General features: G+C 39.4%; 1 protein-coding gene across 3 annotated transcripts in view; it reads right to left on the bottom strand.

Moving 5' to 3' along the window:
- MLLT3 (MLLT3 super elongation complex subunit) overlaps positions 1-19167 on the bottom strand; it is a 118871-nt gene that overhangs the window by 42696 nt on the left and 57008 nt on the right. For 2 of the 3 annotated variants that reach the window (XM_054055029.1, XM_054055031.1), the window contains exons 3-6: positions 15821-15903; positions 11466-11674; positions 10440-10569; positions 1462-1581 (exon numbers count right to left, since the gene is read on the bottom strand). In XM_054055029.1, coding sequence (XP_053911004.1) covers positions 1462-1581; positions 10440-10569; positions 11466-11674; positions 15821-15903 — 542 coding nt within the window. The remainder of the gene's footprint in view (positions 1-1461; positions 1582-10439; positions 10570-11465; positions 11675-15820; positions 15904-19167) is intronic. The other variant, XM_054055030.1, reaches the window with a different exon arrangement.

Here is a 19167-nt window from a genome sequence, read left to right on the forward strand (position 1 = left end):
TCCCATATGACATTCTTGTCTCTAAATCAGAGATACGTGGATTTGACAGGTGGACCACTTGGTGGATAAAGAATTAGATGGATAGTCACACTCAGAGTTGTGGTCAATGGATCAATGTCCAAGTGGAGACCAGTGATGAGCATCATTCCACTCGGGGGACTGGTGGTGTTTCCTAGACAACGGGACTGGTTGCACCCCTAGCAAGTTTGCCAATGACACCAAGCTATGTGGCATGTTCAACACACTGGAGGGAAAGAATGCCATCAAGAGTGACCTTGACAGGCTGGAGACATGGGCCTGTGTGAATCTCATGAAGCTCAACAAGGCCAAGTGCAAGGTCATGATAAAAAAGTAATAACACATCCATATATCCTTTAAATGTTGCAAGAAGATCTGTATTAGAGATTGGGAGGCATCCAATGCAAACCAGGCAGGAACATATCAATAAAATTCTTTTCCTCTGTATGTATCCCTCGTGTTGGGACACATTCTCAACAATGGACACACTAAGGCATATCTATAGTTCATTCACTGACAATTCTTAGAAGATACAAGATTTGGCACAGCTATAGAACATGAAAGATATTGATAAAATGAAAATTGAAAAAGGGTATTGCCCTTGCAGTATCTGCGCTGCAAGACTAAGAAACATACTTCAGATCTACAAGATGCTAAGAAAAAACATCAAAACCCAAGCAATTTAACAGAACGGAGAAAAGGCATGTATGCTAATTAATTTACAAAGCAAGTCACTGCATTGCATTTCTTATTTGAATGAACAATTAGATGCTCTTTATTCTCACATTAATTCATTTTGTCAAACTGAAGAAGTTAACTGCTGTTTCAGATGGGTCTATTTGTGTTACTAATAAAGTTCATTGGACTATAAATTTTTACTGTGTTCTAGGTTGGGGATAAAATTTGATGTCTTAGAGACTGATGACACATTGCTGTCTTTGAAACACATCATAATGAATTAACCCCTGAAATTTAAAATAAAAATCCTAAACAACAAAATTTTAAGTTTCACTCTACGCAATTATTGTAAAAAGTATTAGAAAATACGCAGTAAATGAAGCTATTATTTCAGTAAATACGCAGTAAATGAAGCTATTATTTTAGTATTTTCTTACATGATTTATGTTTCTGTAGAACATGCTTCTATTAACAGAATCCCCTAATACTGTAAGAGACCACTACAAGTCCTTCTGGGAAAGGAGGAAAACATTTATGTATGTACAGAAACCAGAAAAGCAGAACCTTCATTGGCACCAGTTCTCACAACCATTCTTGTTCCTCATTATTTTCAGGTGGATAACAAAGTTCACAGCAAAGAAATGTCATGACCTACAATCACTGCACTATGTCATGAGACTACAAAAATACCTAGAAATACTTTTTCTCTTAATTCCCACCAAAAGCAACACTGTCTCAAGTATCTTCTACCAAAATATGTCTCACCTTTGGCCCATGAGATGATTTCTTCTTCACTTCAGAAAAAGACAGGGAGCTACAGGGAAGGTTGGGGAGATGAAGGCTCTGTCCTGAAGAGAACGATGTGCCATCTGACATTACCATGATCTGTTATAGGAGGCAAAGCATGTCAGTAAAACATTACCAACAGAGACAGTGTCACCTGTCTAAGAACTAGCAAATCACATTGGTAGGAGAATAAAACTTCTCCAACAAACAGTGAGCACGTTCCTTCTCAAGAGGAGATGGGTTAATGAAATTACACTGCCATCCTCTACTTAATGAGCAAATCACATCTTTCAATTTCCATGCAATACAACACAAGGACCTTAAATGGCATAACTTGTTCTATTATGTCTGCTTACATGCCATAGCATCCAAGTCTTCAGCACTCTTTCTCTTGTCCTGAGCAATGTTTACAATACTTCCAAGTTCAACCCACCAGCAGTAAAAGGTGTGGCAACCTGCTGACATTCCATAAATATGTATATGCAGCAGTCTGCGCTTTCAACTGAAGGAAGACTGTAATACGTATAAGTGGCAAGGCTTGGGTGGCAGGAGTGGCCCCTGTGAAGAGAGGCCAGGGACTCCCCCATGATGGACAGCTGGATGCAGCCAGCATCCACGGATTCACCGCAGGACTTGTCTGAGCCCACAGGGTAGATGGTGGTGCCTCATTGAAAACACGTTGGAGAAAGGGCAAAACACTGCACAAGCAGAGAAGGTGAGGAGAAAAAAACAAATATCAGTGAGAAACTGCAGTGTGAACACCAAGGTCAAAGGAGAGGAAGACGTGTTCCAGGTGCTGGAAAAGGTATTTCCCTGCAGCACAGGAGAGCCTGTGCTGGAGCCATTTTTCAAGGACATTTGCCCACAGAGATGCCCCATGCTGGAGCAGGGCTAAAGTATAAGGAGAGTGGAGCACCAGAAGAGCTGTTATGGATTGACTGCCAACCTCATTCCTCATTCACCTGTGTCATTTGGGGAGGCGGAAGAGCTAGACAAGTGCTGAATGGAACGAAGTTGAGCATGGGAAAATGGTGTCAGTTTTTCGTTTGTTCTAGGGGTTGGAGGATTGTGGGGGGAGATTCTGGGGGGCAGGGGAGTGGTTTGGTTGGTTGTTTTTTTGTTTGGTGTTGAGTTTGTTCATTTTTCATTACCCAAATCTATTTTAATTCACAACAAATTCAATTCATTTTCCCCAAATGAAGTCTGTTTTGCCCATGAGACTAACTGGTAAGCAATCTCCCTTTCTTCACCTTGAGCCATGAGCCTTCTCATCCTATCTTGTCCCCCTGTCCTGTTGAGGAAGCAAAGTAAGCAACCAAGTGTCTGGGTAGGAGTTCAGCCTTTATCCAAGGTTAACCCACCACAAAGAAATACTGTAAACGGCTTAAGGTTTTACTGTGAAAGCAGTACAATTCTAACTTGAACTTCTAACTCCAAGCTTCTGCTTTATCTTGTTGCAGACAACTTTGTTTGAAAGATCATGTGGTAGCCTGAAGAATATTAAGGGACGTGTCTAGGTAATAAAGATTACTTTTATCGGCCTGTAAGTTGAGCATTACCTTTCAACATTGCTGCTGGAATCCAAAGGTGAAGGAAGAAAGCAATAAAGTTTTTCTCCTTCCTTGACCAAAGGTATTAAAAAAATCTTTTAAAGTTATTTACGTATTCAAACATTTTGTTAAGTAAGATTCTGCACAGGACACGTGGCAAGTTTTCTCCTCATCTGCTCATTTCCATTTCTCAGATACCTAAACCAGAGCCTCTCAAGAGCCAGAACTCCAAAAATCAGCTAGACAAAAGCAATGGCATCATTCTTGTATTCACAGTAATGCTGATATTAATTAGCCATTGTGAATCACAATTAGTGATTTCCCTTAGCCTGATGAATACTTTTTAACCTTAGCTTGGTTGAATTCAGCCCAGTTGAATGCAAGAGAAGGCACAAGCCAACAAAGAATAATCAGAAACAAGAACAAGGAAAATATGTAGTGACAAGTGCAACAGGCAGAGAAAATGCACTCCCTATCATTATTTCCTCTCATAGACTAAGTCAAATGGATGGTAAAGTAAAGCATGTTCTTTTAATTTAACTCAGTGCAATGTTTTAAACCCACAAGCTTCACAGAAAACACCAACTGCACTAAAACCAAATAATCTTTCAGTTCAGACTACAGACTTTACCACTTGTAAAGATGACAAAAAGGCTTGAAAATCTAATGTAAACTTAACTTTTGGCCTCTTGGATAAAGACCACACCTATGCCTTCCAAACTGATCTCTGTCAGAAAAAGGATACGGCCCTCGTTAAAGTCCTCTATATCAGGGGAAAAAAAAAAAATCGCTTGCCTTCTCTTCCCTCTCAAAGAATAAAGTTAATATTAAGTAAGTCTTCAGGAACTCTTCAAAAATGGTTGTTTTCTTTCAAAATCATGTAAAAAGAGGCTATAGACACTTTTTGGAATTGGTATGCATTTCTCTTTTGGCTAAATTTAGGAAAGAGACTGCTACACATCCACTTTCAGTTTACTGAAAGAGCTCAGCTGACAGAATTACAACAACTTCTGGGTACTCAGCCTTTGCCTTCTCATTAGTGCAACACGAACACAAAGCCTGGCAGATGTACTTCAATAAGCTTTCAGAGCAATTCCGTGCTTCTACATTACCACTATCACACTGGCTGATGTCACTTGGCTTGTTCAGCTAGAGAAGGTTGAGGTGTCCCCTCATCAATATCTACAACTTCCTCAAGAAGTGCCGCAGAGGAAGAGTTGATGATCTCCTCTGTGGTGGCCAGCAATACAACACAAGGCAATGGAATGAAACTGCATCAGGGGAAGTTCAGATTTGACATTCAGAAAAGGTGCTTCACGGATAGAGTGGCTGGTCACTGGAACCGGTTCCCCAGGGAAGTTGTCACAGCACCAAGTCTAACAGAGTTCATGAAGTGTCATATGGCTTAGTTCCAAGTAGTCCTGTGAGGAGCAGGGAGTTGTACTTGATGGTCCCTATGGGGCTCTTAAAACTTGAGACATTCTATGATTCTATTTATCCATATTGAGTGGTTTTGTTAAAATATGTTTTTTAAATTGCCTTTTAAAACTTCAACCTCTTGGTGTGAACTTCATAATCCTCATGAACAGAAATTCTTTGCACCCTGAGGAAGCAGCTTATTTTACATGATGTGACTGACAACAAGAAATTCTTCTAAAAACAGTCCATAAAAGGAAGGCTAAAGAAAGTGTGGGCCTGCTGTTCAGTTGAGCAAGAGACCTCATAACAAGGAACTTAGCTTATGCTCATAAGACAAGACTGGATTCAAGCTGGGGTAAGTACCACTGCAAGACAGCTCTCTAGCACCTTCAAAAGGTAGTGGTGATCAGGAGATGGTACTGTCGCTAAAGAAAGGTAGACATCAGACTAATCTTCAAGAAGGAAGATAACAGGGAGCCAGTGTCCCATCAGTTTCACTTCAGTCCCTGGGAACAAGATGGAGAAAACTCTTCCGGAAAGATACTTGCAGCCACTAGAGGGACAAGAATACAGCTGAGTACAGTCAGCATAGGTTTAGCAGGAAAAATCCTGGATAGTTTATGGCCAGATCTATAAGATATGGACTGTATAAACAGATGACATTTGGACTCAAATGGTTTTATTCAGCTCTGTGAAGTCCAGCTAGAGGCCAGTGACTACCATGTCTCTCCAGGATCAACACTCAGTCCAAAACAGTTTAATGTCTTGATTAACAATTAAGTGGGATCGAGTGAACACTCAGATGACACACAGATAACTATCTTTCAAAGACTCCCTGTGCCATCCAAGAGAGGCTCTAACATACAAATGTGACTGTTGGGTTTCAAGGTATTACAGGAAAAAAGTCAGATGAACTGTTCTGTTCATACAGAAACTCAGTCAGCAGATGAGGTGAACTCCCAAAAAAGCCATCCTGCAACCTAGTGAAAATGGAGAGATGATGTTGACATGGCAGAGGATGCTAGTCAAGATGAAGAGAAGAAAGACCAGTAGCAGCACTGATTAATAGAATAATTGCTTGATTGGACAAAATTGTTGAAACTGGATGATCTTTATGGTCTCTTCCAACCCAAACCGTTCTATTATTCTATGATTTATACAGTCCCATGCACCGCTGAACAAAAGAAGGATCAGTGAACAAATGTATACCATCAATTATCTTCGTATACTTAGGAACCTTTTTCTACTATCTCTTTTCCAGTAATCTGTGAAAAAGTATGAAATTATAATACCTGTACATAAACCTACTAACAACTGATTCAGAAATCTGATTATGAAAAAAATTACTTGTACAAGACAATACTTATCTACTAACACATTTGGCAGCTTGCAGCACCCAGCTGCCCAACAAGAAGCACACACTTTCAAAACACAAAACTTAGATTTTCAAATTCCCTGTACAAAAAGCTTGAGGAACAGCCTCAACATGTTCGATGGAAGCTCATCTTCACTTATTGCCAATTTCAACAAACACACATCATGCCAACCCTGATGCATAGGAGCCATAGATCTGCACCTTATATAGATAATTAACACAGTTAGAAACTGCATCAATGGTCACAGCTGCTCCAGATGAACACAATCCCCCTTATTAAGGCACACTGGAGATTTTGCAGGGGAACGCACTACCAAAAAGCCGCTGTCTATTACTTTTTCATTTTTCTGAATGAAAGGAGGACACCAACAAAACTAGAACAATCTTGCCTCAAAACAGATCCAACCCGAGCCGGTAATCTACAAACAGCTTCATACAGCAGCCTCAGAACAGGTTGGTGACCTTTTCCCCAATATGCTGCAGAAGAATTCAAATGGTACTTTAGTCTATGAGATATCTGACTGTAAAAATTGAATCATTACTACAATGTTTCTGCAGCCCCACAGATGAATTATACTTATCATGCACCAGTAGCAGACAGAATACTTGGTGTGGTTCTGGGGTGCTGCACTCGATGTTGTTTCACAGTGAAGAACAAGTCCACTAACAACAAAAATGCAGGTCTCCTGAACAACTATACCTATATAAAGCAAAAAACTCACAAGAAAATAAAAAACCTTTTAGAATTCTCCTGAGTTATTTGTTTGAAAGTAATATGTTGTAAAAGAAAATTCAATTATGTAATTATGAAAAGCTCAAAATTAAAGATAATCCCTTCTCTAGGACATTATATCTAAGGCTGGCTCTGGGGAAAAGCCAACTATTTCAGCTGACACAGAGGAACTGCAAGGAAAGGAGGAGGATAGAGGAAAAAGACACCCTATAATTTCATGTTCGTTACATGTATTAGGAGAGTAGGTTTTAGAATAGACATTATGCAGACATCTCAAGTGACTGAAAAGATATTTCTCAACTGTTAAACAGCAAAAACATAAATAAAAAATCAAAAACCAGAAAGCAATGCATTCTGGAAAAACCTTAATTTTTACCTCGATTTTTTTTTTCCCCTAAAAACTGCACCCCTCTCAGAATGATCTTCCTCTGTCTTAACTCACTAATAGATCACTTTCTTGAAGCAAAGTTTTGCCTTGCTACAGAATCAAAGCTGCTTATATTTCCAAATTAATTTTACAGAAAGCAGACAAAAAGGACACCTCTGTTGCTAAAAAGAATCATTACTATTCTAAAAGTAATTTATTCTCCACATCCTCCAATTCTGAAACCTCAAACTGTATCCATAATAGCCTTTGCAATAATGTTATGATTTTTAAGATTTGTTTCCATACTGGTAACTGCTCTCTAAAGGGCATCTATAAGGCTTTTGCTCTTATGAAAAAAACCTCAACTATTAAATGTTGTCCATGTAGTCCTGGATAAAACAAATTTTGAGACTCCTTCAAAAAGGTAGGAATATTACATAGTACCACCTGCAGCTGTGGGAAACAAGGCTGTATTGAATTCCTGTCTTAACAAGAACTGAAAATATTTTCACTACTTTTTGCTGCAAGAATGAAAATAAAGTTATTCATAACATCATTTCCAAACAAGTGATGGCTCAGCAAGTCTGTGCTTCCAGAGGCAAAATTCAATTTAACCGTTTGGTAAATTCATGTAGCATCTTCAAAATTAATTTATTTCTACTGGCTCAAAAGGCAGATAAGATGTAATTTTCAATTTTTTCTTGAAATTGAAAAACATGTCAGACAAAAAAACAGAACCAGCACTACCAACAACACCAAATGAGACAAACCCTTTTTATAAATGGTTTTAGTGGGATTCGAAATTCAAAATCCCTTTCAAATTTGAAGATTACTTATTAATTATTATAATTTCCCAGTTGGTGTCATCCTTCCTCCCATATTCATATGCAGGAAACACAATGCCACCTCTTCTCTCAGTCTCCTTCATGTTTGTAGGCTGAAAATAACTGGAAAAGGTAACTGATACATGCAGGAAGAAATGACCATGTAAGTATCAATGCTTACTGGTGTCTACTTAATGAAAACATCAGTCTTGCTGTACTTATGCATAATTTTGTGCTGTGTCTAGAAGACAAGCTCAGTAGGAAACTACACATATATACTTCTGTCACTACCTTGATAATTTGCTTAGTAAGTAATGTATTAACTAAAAGTCCTTATTTGTGTACAGGGATTTGTGGACTGCAGCAACAAGTTCATTTATGGTACACACTGCTAATGCAGGAGTCTTATCTCTATAAAAGTTAGTTTCACATCATTAAGTACTACACTGAGCAAATGGTGCAAAAAGTTTTCAGTGGCATCATTTCCACAACAAACATTTCTAAGAGAAATGTCATTTACAATACACCTGCAAAGAGATGGAACATAAACAATTACACTGAATTATATGATTAAATTTGCCCAGCATAGTCTTAAAAATATTTTATTTCCTCTGTAGACATTTCTTTTCACACTTAAGGGAAACAAGGTAAATGGTAGAGATGGCCTTGAGCTAAACAAAATCCAGAGTTAATCTAACGTGCCTGGCACCACCCTAAATGCCCCGTTTGCTAACTAAAGCTGGCAGCACTGCAAAGCTGTACTAAAGCTGTGTTTTCACTTGTTTAACACTTGGGATATCCGAATGGTACTCTTACTCCCTCGCAGTGAACTTCAGGATAACCAGTCAGCCCTCTGGGCACATGGAAGATGGGATGTATAAGGGGAAGAGTAATCACGAGAATGCACTGGCAGACTGCTAGCACTTAATTTTAAAACCAACAAAAAAATAGGCTCTTAGCCCAAAAGACAAAAGAACATTGGCTGTAGCAAATATTCCTGACTAACGCGACTTAAAGTTACCATCGCGTTTTACATTAATATGATATACCATTCATTTTGAAGGACATAAATTTCATTTTGCCTGACTTGTTTTTCCTGTCAAGGAAATTCAGTGAGGTGTTATTTTTACTTTTTCTTGAAGACAGCCATAAGCTAGGAGTATTAAATGTTTTCACTGATAAGTTTAAAAACCCATCTTGTACTTTATTATCCTGTAAATGCTTTTCTCAGCCTAAGGCATGGAAGTGAGTTAATGTTCCATGAATTCATTCAGTTGTCTATTGTACTTACACTTGGAAGTGAGAGCCAGCTTTCCAGGACTCCTACTACAGTCAAGTAAAAGCCTCTGTACGGCATTTCATAAATATGTAACAGGCCTTTCCATGCTGGGAGTTGTAAGCCCTTCACAGATACTACTAGTAACAAGACAAACAGAATGCTATTACATCATCTCTGCCACATCGATCAGACTCACTCCCAAACCAGAAAGCATATAGGTGGAAGCATGAAACACTGATACCTTAAAATAAGAAAACCATTTCTTGGAAGGAAATTGAGGAAATATGGGAGAATAAAAAAGAAAAAATGAAGCATGTAGTTTGTAGCCTCCAGACAGAAAAGGCAATGACACAAAGCATTTTAGGAATGACTACGCTGATACACTCAGAGAAACAATTTGATCAAAATACCCCACATGTCATTGCTTACAGTTAGGCAACATTTTTGGTTTTGATAACTCAAACCCCTAAAATTAGAAGGCATAGAAAAATAAGAAACAAAAACAATGCTTACTATTTTTAGCTTTTTAACCGCTCCACACAAACAACTCCTGAAGTCCCTTCTGGGACCATTTAGATTTATTACACTTATAGGTAAGGCTTGTCCATTGACAACTGACCTGATATGATTAATATTAAAGCAGTGGCTCATGAAGTTTTCCAGAACACTTTCTTGATGTTTTATTTGCAAATACACTAAAGAGCCAATACGTTGTCTAGACATGGATACTCTCTTGCACCTAATAAATGCAAACATAAAACACAGCTCATGCTTTTATTTCAAGACAACTATAGTTCCAACAGTTCTCTTCTCCAGAAGGATAAGGTAGTCTTTCAGACTTTACCTGTCACTTATTTTTCATTTGTTTTCTAACATCCTCTTCAGCAGACTGAGTATTCTCACACTAGCTCCCTCTACTAGACCTACTATTGTCTAATTATGTCAAACAAAGCAACACATTTTTGTTACAACTGTTCAAAAATATAAAGATAAGCATTGGCATTTACAATAGTTAACCCACAATACATTGCTTAACATCTCTATCAGTAACCTAGAGGAGGAGACAGAACACACTGTTATTTAAGCAGTTTGCAGATGACAACCACCTGGGGAAGAGAAGCGGGTGACACACAAGAGCAGGGCAGCCAGCAGGAGAGACCCAGCCTCAAGAAATACAACCAGGAGAAATGCGAGGCCCTGTTTCAGTGAGGGAGAGCCCTGTAGCCATGAGGTAAGGGGCTGGGAAAAAGCTAGGGGCAGGGAGCATGGGCGTGTGGTTGGCACTGGCCACAGGAGAGCAGCAAGCTTAAGTGAAGGCCCATGTGCCTGGGCAGCAATGAGGGCTAGAAGTGCCTAGAGACTCATAAGCAGGTCACAGTCCTGAGAACCATGGGAGGGCAGGAACTGTACCTTTGTTTGGTGCTTGTCAGATTGCATCTGGATACTGCACTCAGTTTGAGTTTGCAACACAGGAACACCACCAATAAAATAGTGGGAGGTGGCAGGAGGCCACTGAGACTGTGGGGCTGGAGCCCATTCCCTGTGAAGAGAGGTTGCAGGATCAGGGCTGGTTCAGTTTAGAGGAGAAATGGCTTTTGAGGCACTCAATAGCATCCCAAACACCAGTGGACGGGTATGGAGGAAAGAGATACAGCCAGGCTCTTTCAGCGTTATGTGGTAGGAGGGTAAGAGGCAGCAGCACAAGCTGACACATGTCCCCACAAAGACAGCACAGCGTGCAGCCAGTACCCGAGGAGGCTGGGCTCCCTTTGGCCAGGGGAAATTTCGCACTCCAGCAGGTAGAGCTGAGGTCCTGAGAAGCCCGATCTAACTCCATGACTGAGCTTCTAGAGGTCCCTGCCAACATAAACAATTCTACCATTGTATAAAACATAGCAGAATGGTTTCCACTAATAAGACCAAGCATAAACCTAAAGGCTCGGCCTTCTCCTCCCTCCAAGTGGGCAAGCTTCCTTTAGGCTTTTTCATACCAACTAATTCCACCAATATGTTAAGAACTCTCAGCAAATTTTCTGGTCCACACTATGTAACATATATTGTATAAACTGTAGGTATAAATAAACCTACTTAACTTTCTAACATTCTACTTATAACTACTGAATTTATGATTAATATAGAACAATCCCTTGAGAGACATTTTATTTTCTTATTACTCCCTCACACCATGGTAGCCCTCCTGCATTTTACCTCTGTAAAGTCAAACAAGCAACGCTTCACGTATAAGGTCAAAGTTCTGCTTTCGCAGAAGTAAATACAAATCACTTGGTTGTGAAGACATCTAACTGTGTATTTAATGTAAGCACATGCTTATTTCCTCACCCATTCCACTTAAAGACAACAACCACTGATCTCTTATACGAAGTTAATCACAAATACACTTCATTTCACTGTCAGGTGAATCTTTATTATACTAACCATGCACTAGCAATAAGCAGCAACATCTTTACTGTGATGGCTTTTGACATGGGTGCAGGACTCACCCCTCCTGCCTTTAGCAGCTTTCTTCTGAACTCCTCTGTCGGGTTGTTGAATGTAAGCTTTTCACAGCGGAGGTGATTTACAGGTGGGTGGCCTTCAAGGTGCAGGAATAAGTCATAGTCAAATCGAACTTTCTTAGGTTCTTCCTGAAGGTTGAAAATAACCAGACAGAAACAACTAGCACCAAAGCCAACTAAGTTGAAAACAAGTGCTACATAAAGACTGTCAATTAAAATGAAATATACAATTTTTAACATAAAGACTGTAAATTAAAATGAAATATACAATTTTTAACCATTATTTGTGTGTTCTCAGATACATGATTGAATTTACCAAGTCTCAGCTAAGCTAGAGTAAATCAGAGAAGCTCCTATCAGCCCATGGTAACACATAGTAAAATGCACGAACTTCATGAACTTCAAGCTGTCCTGACAAGGCTTAAGTGAAAATGTTATGTCATGTTTGGCAGAGGCTATAGACATGTGCATGTCATCAGCTGACACAAGGTAAACTAGTCACCAACATAATCATGCTTCTGAGCTCTTGATAGTACTGAAGACACTGCAGTAATTTTTCAATTCAAATTCCTCCACCAGTGCCAAACACTTGCTTTCTTCAGTAGTTGTAGAAAGGAGTAAGAATGAAGCTGCTGTAGATCTCCAGAGTTTTGGGTCTGCTCATTTATTAATGTAACTTCATTGACTTTAACAAATGTGGTCACCTAGATTTCCAGTGTTCCACCACAACTTCAAAGCAATTAGAGTTCTCTGCCATAGTAGTGAAAAAAATAAAACTCAATGTTCCCTGTACCAATATGGAGAGAGAAAGAACAGGAAAGGCAAATTTATCTTGGAATTAAATATCAGTGATCTACTGCCCTAAGAAAGCCTCAAATGAAAAAGGACACTAGTAGCATTGATAGACTTCAGTTTGTAATACCAGAGGAAAGATACTAAGTACGTTTTGTGGTACTTATTTACACAGTTCCTTCTAGAAGCTGTATGTAAGGTAAGTGCTCTTTTTAAGAGAATATTAAGTAGCCCCAATGTGCAACAGAAGTCACCAAACCAACATCAGTCTTAAAGCAGAACACAAGTAAAAGGTCAAATTCATGAAAAGTTTTAGTAAAAAGAGAACCATGGGGGATGAAGAGGAAGAGATACAGCAAAACAGAAATATCTAAACAGTGGGTTTCAAGAGGATGGGGCTAGACTCTTTTCAATGGTCCCCAGTAACAGAACAAAGGGCAACAGGCACAAATTGGAACACAGGAGTTCCATCCGAACATAAGGAAAAACTTCCTTATTTTAAGGTTGACACAGCACTGCAAGCAGCTGCCCAGAGAGGCAGTGGAGTCTCCTTCTCTGGAGATATTCAAAACCCATCTTGATGTGTTCTTGTGCACCCTAATCTAGCTTAACCTGCTTTAGTAGGATGGTTGGACTAGATTATCTCCAGAGGTCCTTTCCCACCCCTGCCATCTTGAAATTCTGTGGAAATTTTAGCACGTGTCCAAAGCTGCATTTAATCAAAATGGGTGCTCTGTTCAGTGACAGATGATTAAAAAATTCACATTAAAAACATTTGGGTTTGATTCAGGATTTCAAGGATGTGAACAACAGAAAGCATAGAAATCTCCGTTAGTCTAAAAGTTTAATCAGAAGTTTCAAACACAGCCAAGGGATGTCCTCATCATCCCACCTCTAGACTTGCAGCACAGAAAATAGAAGGGAACAAAAGGTCTCCTGTGGTCTGCTTCTGAAGAGAGAACAGACTGGCTCCCTTGGATAAACCATTTTCTTGATGGACTGTTTTCAAAGGCAATCACGGATGATGATATTTCTTATTGTCAGAAAAATTAAGTCATGATTGCTTGCAGAAAAAATGGAAGTGGTTTACTCCCCAGACTACTTAGAAAACCGTGATGTTGCTGCAGGCAAACAGTAGGTACCAGCAGTTTTGCCAGAAAAGTAAAATGACAAGAATTTATAAACAGAGCTCTTAAAAGAATTCTGTAGAAAGTTAGATGAATATAACCAGTGATTTCAAAGCAGAATTTTACAACACAAAAGGAGTCACAGTACCACTGTCATTATTTCAAAATAGTGTGACAGTGAATGCAGAATATACTGCAGTTTATAAGCCGCATCCTAAATGGAGCTCAAGGATTTTGTCTCAACACCTAACAACTACAGCCCACTAATGCTGAATTTGGGAGGTGGGTTTGTTTGTGATTTCACTAATTCTTTAAAACTTGGAGTATTTTTCCATCAGGGTGAAATGTCTGTTAGGTGTTTCTACCAATTTTTCCTTAGTCTTGGGAACAGGCTCCCTTTAATTCTCCATGGTCCAGGTGGTTTCCTCTGCCTGTGCCTTCACTTTTTATTAGGCTACTTTCTGAACCAGAAATCGAAAAATTGTCTACCTTGAATAAGTGATGATGGTCTGTCTCCTCTTCCTCCTTCTGTCTATCTCCTCTTTTTCTGTACTGGAATACCTGTGAAGTGCCTTAGGGGAGGAAGAGTAGCTGAGCCAGGAGAAAGCAGTAATTTGCCTCAGGAATGCCAGCTCAATATCTGTGCCCCTTTTCATTTGTATTGTACCAACCCCAGGGAAGGGCATGCTGCTGCAGCTGTGTGACGAGCTAGCTGTCACATTGTCCAATTGCTGCTTGTATTCCATGAAACCAAAATAGGAGTGAGGGATGTTTGCAAACTTCCTAATTCCACATGATGCTTGAGAGTGAGGTGAGTTGTAATCAGTCCTGCCCTCTTGATCTCAGTCTAAGCCACAACTCCTGCTGGAGAACTCCTGAGACTTGCAGGTCTCCACAGTCAAAGGCAGCCAAAAGTCTGAGTGGAAAACAAAAAAAAGATATGTCGAGTGGGAAGCTTTCTGTAGAGATGATTGACTGTAGATTTCTGTAGAGATGCAATTGACTTACTGTCCCCTGATTTCACCTGCCTAGTTTTGGGATGAGTTCTTAACAGAGGAATAAAATGAACGGGCTGCTTTTCACTAGATTTCCTGAATGAATCAAAACCGCATTCCTAATGGAGATGGAGCTAAAAAGCATACCAAAAAAAAAAAAAGTCAGTCAACTCACTCAGGCAGTTCTGTTTCCTTTTCCAACAGCAAACAGGGCAGACTATGCCCTGTTCTTCACAGATTGATACAGGGAACATTTCATAACTACCTTTTTGAAACCTACAACTTAAAGTACCAGAGCAGAATTATCCTCATCTCACACCTTGACAGAGCTTGCTGTGAAAGACAAATGAAAACTGGAATAGCTCTGTTAGCTGTGCATGCCTTCAAGTTGTACTCTAACATAAATTTGATCAGGGATTCAGCAGAAGTCTTTTACTATGCATTTCTATTTTCTTTCAGTTTGAGTTTATCACCAAGCATTCAACACAGTAGTGATGCAACACTGACTTGATTAAAATAATTATGCTAATAAACATCTTGGTAATATAAAATAAACACACCAGTATCTTAGAAGCACATGCAAACTATAATAATAGCTCCACTGAGGCATATAACACAAAAAAGAAACCTAATTCATTGCATTTAATAAGGTACTGTACATTAACTCTTGCAATTTTTTTGCTCTTCAATTCCACTCAAATCCAATTCTTTTTATCTGAATTAGTTACTAGTAATACAGATCCTGTTATGCAACCACAATGAATCTCTAGGTTTTCTGAGAGACCCACAGTAAGTGTAGCTTTTACTTAGACTCGGAATCTGAGATAGCACAGCTTTGTAAAACAGCACCGGGTTTGTTTTTAAACTGTGCCCCCAGCAATGTCCAGTTGAGTAGAAGTAATGTTCACATGCCATGTAAAACAATGTTTTTCAGACTGAGGATGTAGTATTAAAAAAAAAAAAGGACAGTTTTGAAAGATGAAAAATGAAAAAATTCAAAATACTTACAATACTGAAATAGAATGAGTTCATTATAAAATCAACGCAATAAAGACTGGTTTAAGTAGCTCTTGAACTTCCATAAGCATTATTTAAAGGCTGTACACAACTGAGTAGGGCTGGTAAATATCAGTAACTACACTCAACTTCTTTATTTTACTGGGTAATCCTAATTTCATGAAGTTCATCTATTAAAAACAATTATGCACTTCTATAACAGAGGAACTGAGGAACCACACTGACAAAGATAGCTTTAAACCTAATATTTTTCACTGAGTTTGTAAATTAAACTGTAAATCTTTATTAAAAAAACTGATTTCCATATGATTTTTTTTAAAAATTAGAAGTATCTGATTCCATACCTTGTTTTTGAAGTAAACTTCAATTGGTAAAATGAAACCAGCATACCCAGATTCTTCGACTTTGTAGGGTGGATCTTTGCACACTGAAACAGAGAAAAATCTGTATTTAATACACAGAAAAGAATGTCTGAAATGCACATAAAACAATTTAAATAATCTGTGAAAACTGTTCTATGGCAGCACCATTACAACACTGTACACTCACAGTAACACACATTTACGCACAACCCAACATGGAATTTGCAAGTAAATTGTTCCTGCCTGAATATAACCTACAGTCAAGGGATATCTATTTGTTTTTTAATTTTTTGATTCCTCAGACTCACCAAGACCTTCACACCAGTTGGACTCACTGAGTACCCTCAATGGCTAAGCAGGTAATGTAGCCACGGCTTGTTCTAGGAATGGGAAATACATAGGACTGCACACTGAGAAAGTTAAAATATGTAGAGAGCAAAACTACTCCCATTCATGTATTCATAAACTAATACTAATAAAATCCTAATTCTAATAAATGTAATTTAAAATAAATAAATTTAATTAGAACTGATGCTAATAAAATCTAAATCTGTATTATTGAGAGAAAGAGGGATGCAACACAACATTCTAGCACATAACAGAGAACCTCAGTGAGGTTAACTATTGTATTATGTTAAAACAGTATCCAGGTCTATTGTATAGGATTCCGATTTCTTTAATGTGATAGTGAGTAGTAATAACGTGAATATACAATCTTTTCCTGCAAGTTTTCAGTTTACTGCAAGAGCTTTTAGTTATACGAAATCTCCATAGTACTGAACATAAGCTCCCTGAAGAAAGTGCCACTAGCCTGGGAACTCCAGCCAGAGACAAAAAGCAGGTTGTTATAGAACTTAAACCAAATGCCACCTTGTCCTTCTCTTGTTCGTGTGACATCCTCATGACAGAATTAGTATCCACATACACAAAAGCACAAAGGTAGGCTGAGCTTGGGAAACCATGTGCCTCCTACAGCATCAACCCAGATGCTTCCAAATGCTGCATCAACTCACGTCATATGGGCTGCCATCTCAATGACATTATAGGACAATGACAGTTTCTCTATTGTAGGCTGGTGGCATGACACGTTTCATACACAAAGAGTTAACTTCTTCAGAAATATTTTCTCAAGCTCTATTTATCTTTATAGAATCACAAGGTTAGAAACGACCTTTGAGATCATCAAGTCCAACCATACTTGTCCACTACTAAACCATATCCCTGAGCATTTCATTTACCCGTCTTTTAAATACCTCCAGGGGTGGTGACTCAACCACCCCTCTGGGCAGCTTCTGCTGGTGTCTAATAACCCTTTCGGTGAAGAATTTTTTCCTGATATCTCATCTGAACCTCCCCTGGTGCAACTTGAAGCCATTTTCTCTCATCCTATCACCTGCCACTTGGAAGACGAGATCAACACCCATGTGTCTACAACCTCCTTTCAGATAGTTGTAGACAGTGATAAAGTCTCCCTTCAGACTCCTTTTCTCCAGGCTAAACAACTCCAGTTCCCTCAGTGACTCCTCATAAGACTTGTGCTTCAGTTCCTTCACCAGCTTCCTTGTCCTTCTCCGGACACACTGCAGGACCTCAATGCCTTTACTGTAGCAAGGAGCAAACGATATTCAAAGTACAGCCTCACCAAGGCCAAGTACAGGTGCCTATTAATCTTGCTGGCCAAAAAACGAAATTCAGGCTCCCAAATGGATCATCATTTACTAAGATATATTTCAGAACTGCCTGGTAGCTGCTCACTGCACAGTATCAGATGCAACTTAAATTATAGTTCACAAAAAGTGTGTCTTGCAATCAATTGTGCAGGATCCGAACACCAAAACTACTCTTTTTAGGAAAGCATCATGGATCGTCACTTACTATCCTCAATCATCCTGAAAATACAACAAGGCCTGACACATCCAGGGACATAACTGCTGCTACATTCTCAATATTATGATTAGTATGTCAGCTTTCTGAGAACCTGCAAGCTTGGTTAATCTTCAAGTAAATTAACACGGCAGAATTTTCTCCTACTACCTTGTCATTCTTCTCCTGCTCTACTAGCAGCAAACCCTCACAGGGACTTAAAAGATAAGGAAGATTACAAGTCCTTGCTCACCTACTGCAGCTGGCTATCACTACACAGTTCACTTTACGCGGTCAATGGAAATGGATAAGGATGAAAAAAATGGAGCAAGAAAAATCTCTTTTACAGACTCTTCTGCAACGCTGTCCTGTTGCAGATACAGAATTTAGATTTTCTTGGCAGGAAAAAACGAGAACCTATAGTTTATAAAGTAGGATTTGAAAAATTTTGAAGAAAAGTGATAGGTCAAATCTGAGTGGTGGTTTCAAACTACATAATGTTATTCAGTTGAAGCTGCATTTTGTGCACTGAATGAGCATTTTGTGTCAGAATGTCACAGAAGTATTTCACCTTACATTGACACGTCTTCCCTTAAGAGGACTTACCAGCATTTGAGATATGTAAATGTAAGAAAAAGTCCTAATTAATCACTGAGACAGATTACAGTAATACATACTGACAACTTTCTCAGTCAAAGATAGAAGACCCTTCCTGATCCTCATCTGCCTTTAGAAGATAACTTGAGAATCACAGAATCATAGAATAACTAGGGTTGGAAGAGATCTTAAAAATCATTTAGTTCCAACCCTTCTGTCATGGGCAGGGACATCCATAGGCAGATCAGGCTGCCCAGGGCTCCATCCAACCTGGCCTTGAAACACCCCCAGGGATGAGGCACCCACAATTTCCCTGGGCAACCTGTGCCAGTGCCTCACTACTCTCATGGTGAAGAAACTCTTCCTAATGTCTAGTCTAAATCTGCCCCCTCCAGTTTATAACCAAGAAGAAAGGCCAGTATCATTTGTATGGTCATGCAGTGTTCAGAAGACTGAAATCCACTTTATATCAGCCTCTGGCCTGGACAGGCGCACACTCTCCTGGGTTGAAAACTGGTTGGATGGCTGGGCCCAGAGAGTGGTGGTCAATGGAGTTAACTCCAGCTGGAGGCCAGTCACAAGTGGAGTTCCTCAGGGCTCAGTACTGGGTCCAGCTCTGTTCAATGTCTTTATCAATGACCTGGATGAAGGCATCGAGTGCACCCTTATCAAGTTTGCAGATGACACTAAGCTGGGAGGAAGTGTCGACCTGCTGGAGGGTAGGGAGGCTCTGCAAAGGGATCTGAACAGGCTGGACTGCTGGGCCGAGACCAATGGGATGAGGTTTAACAAGGCCAAATGCCAGGTCCTGCACTTGGGGCACAACAACCCTATGCAGCGCTACAGACTGGGGGAAGTATGGCTGGAGA

The sequence above is a fragment of the Cuculus canorus genome, chromosome Z (genome assembly GCF_017976375.1).
Source record: "Cuculus canorus isolate bCucCan1 chromosome Z, bCucCan1.pri, whole genome shotgun sequence".
In the NCBI taxonomy this organism is placed as follows: domain Eukaryota; kingdom Metazoa; phylum Chordata; class Aves; order Cuculiformes; family Cuculidae; genus Cuculus; species Cuculus canorus.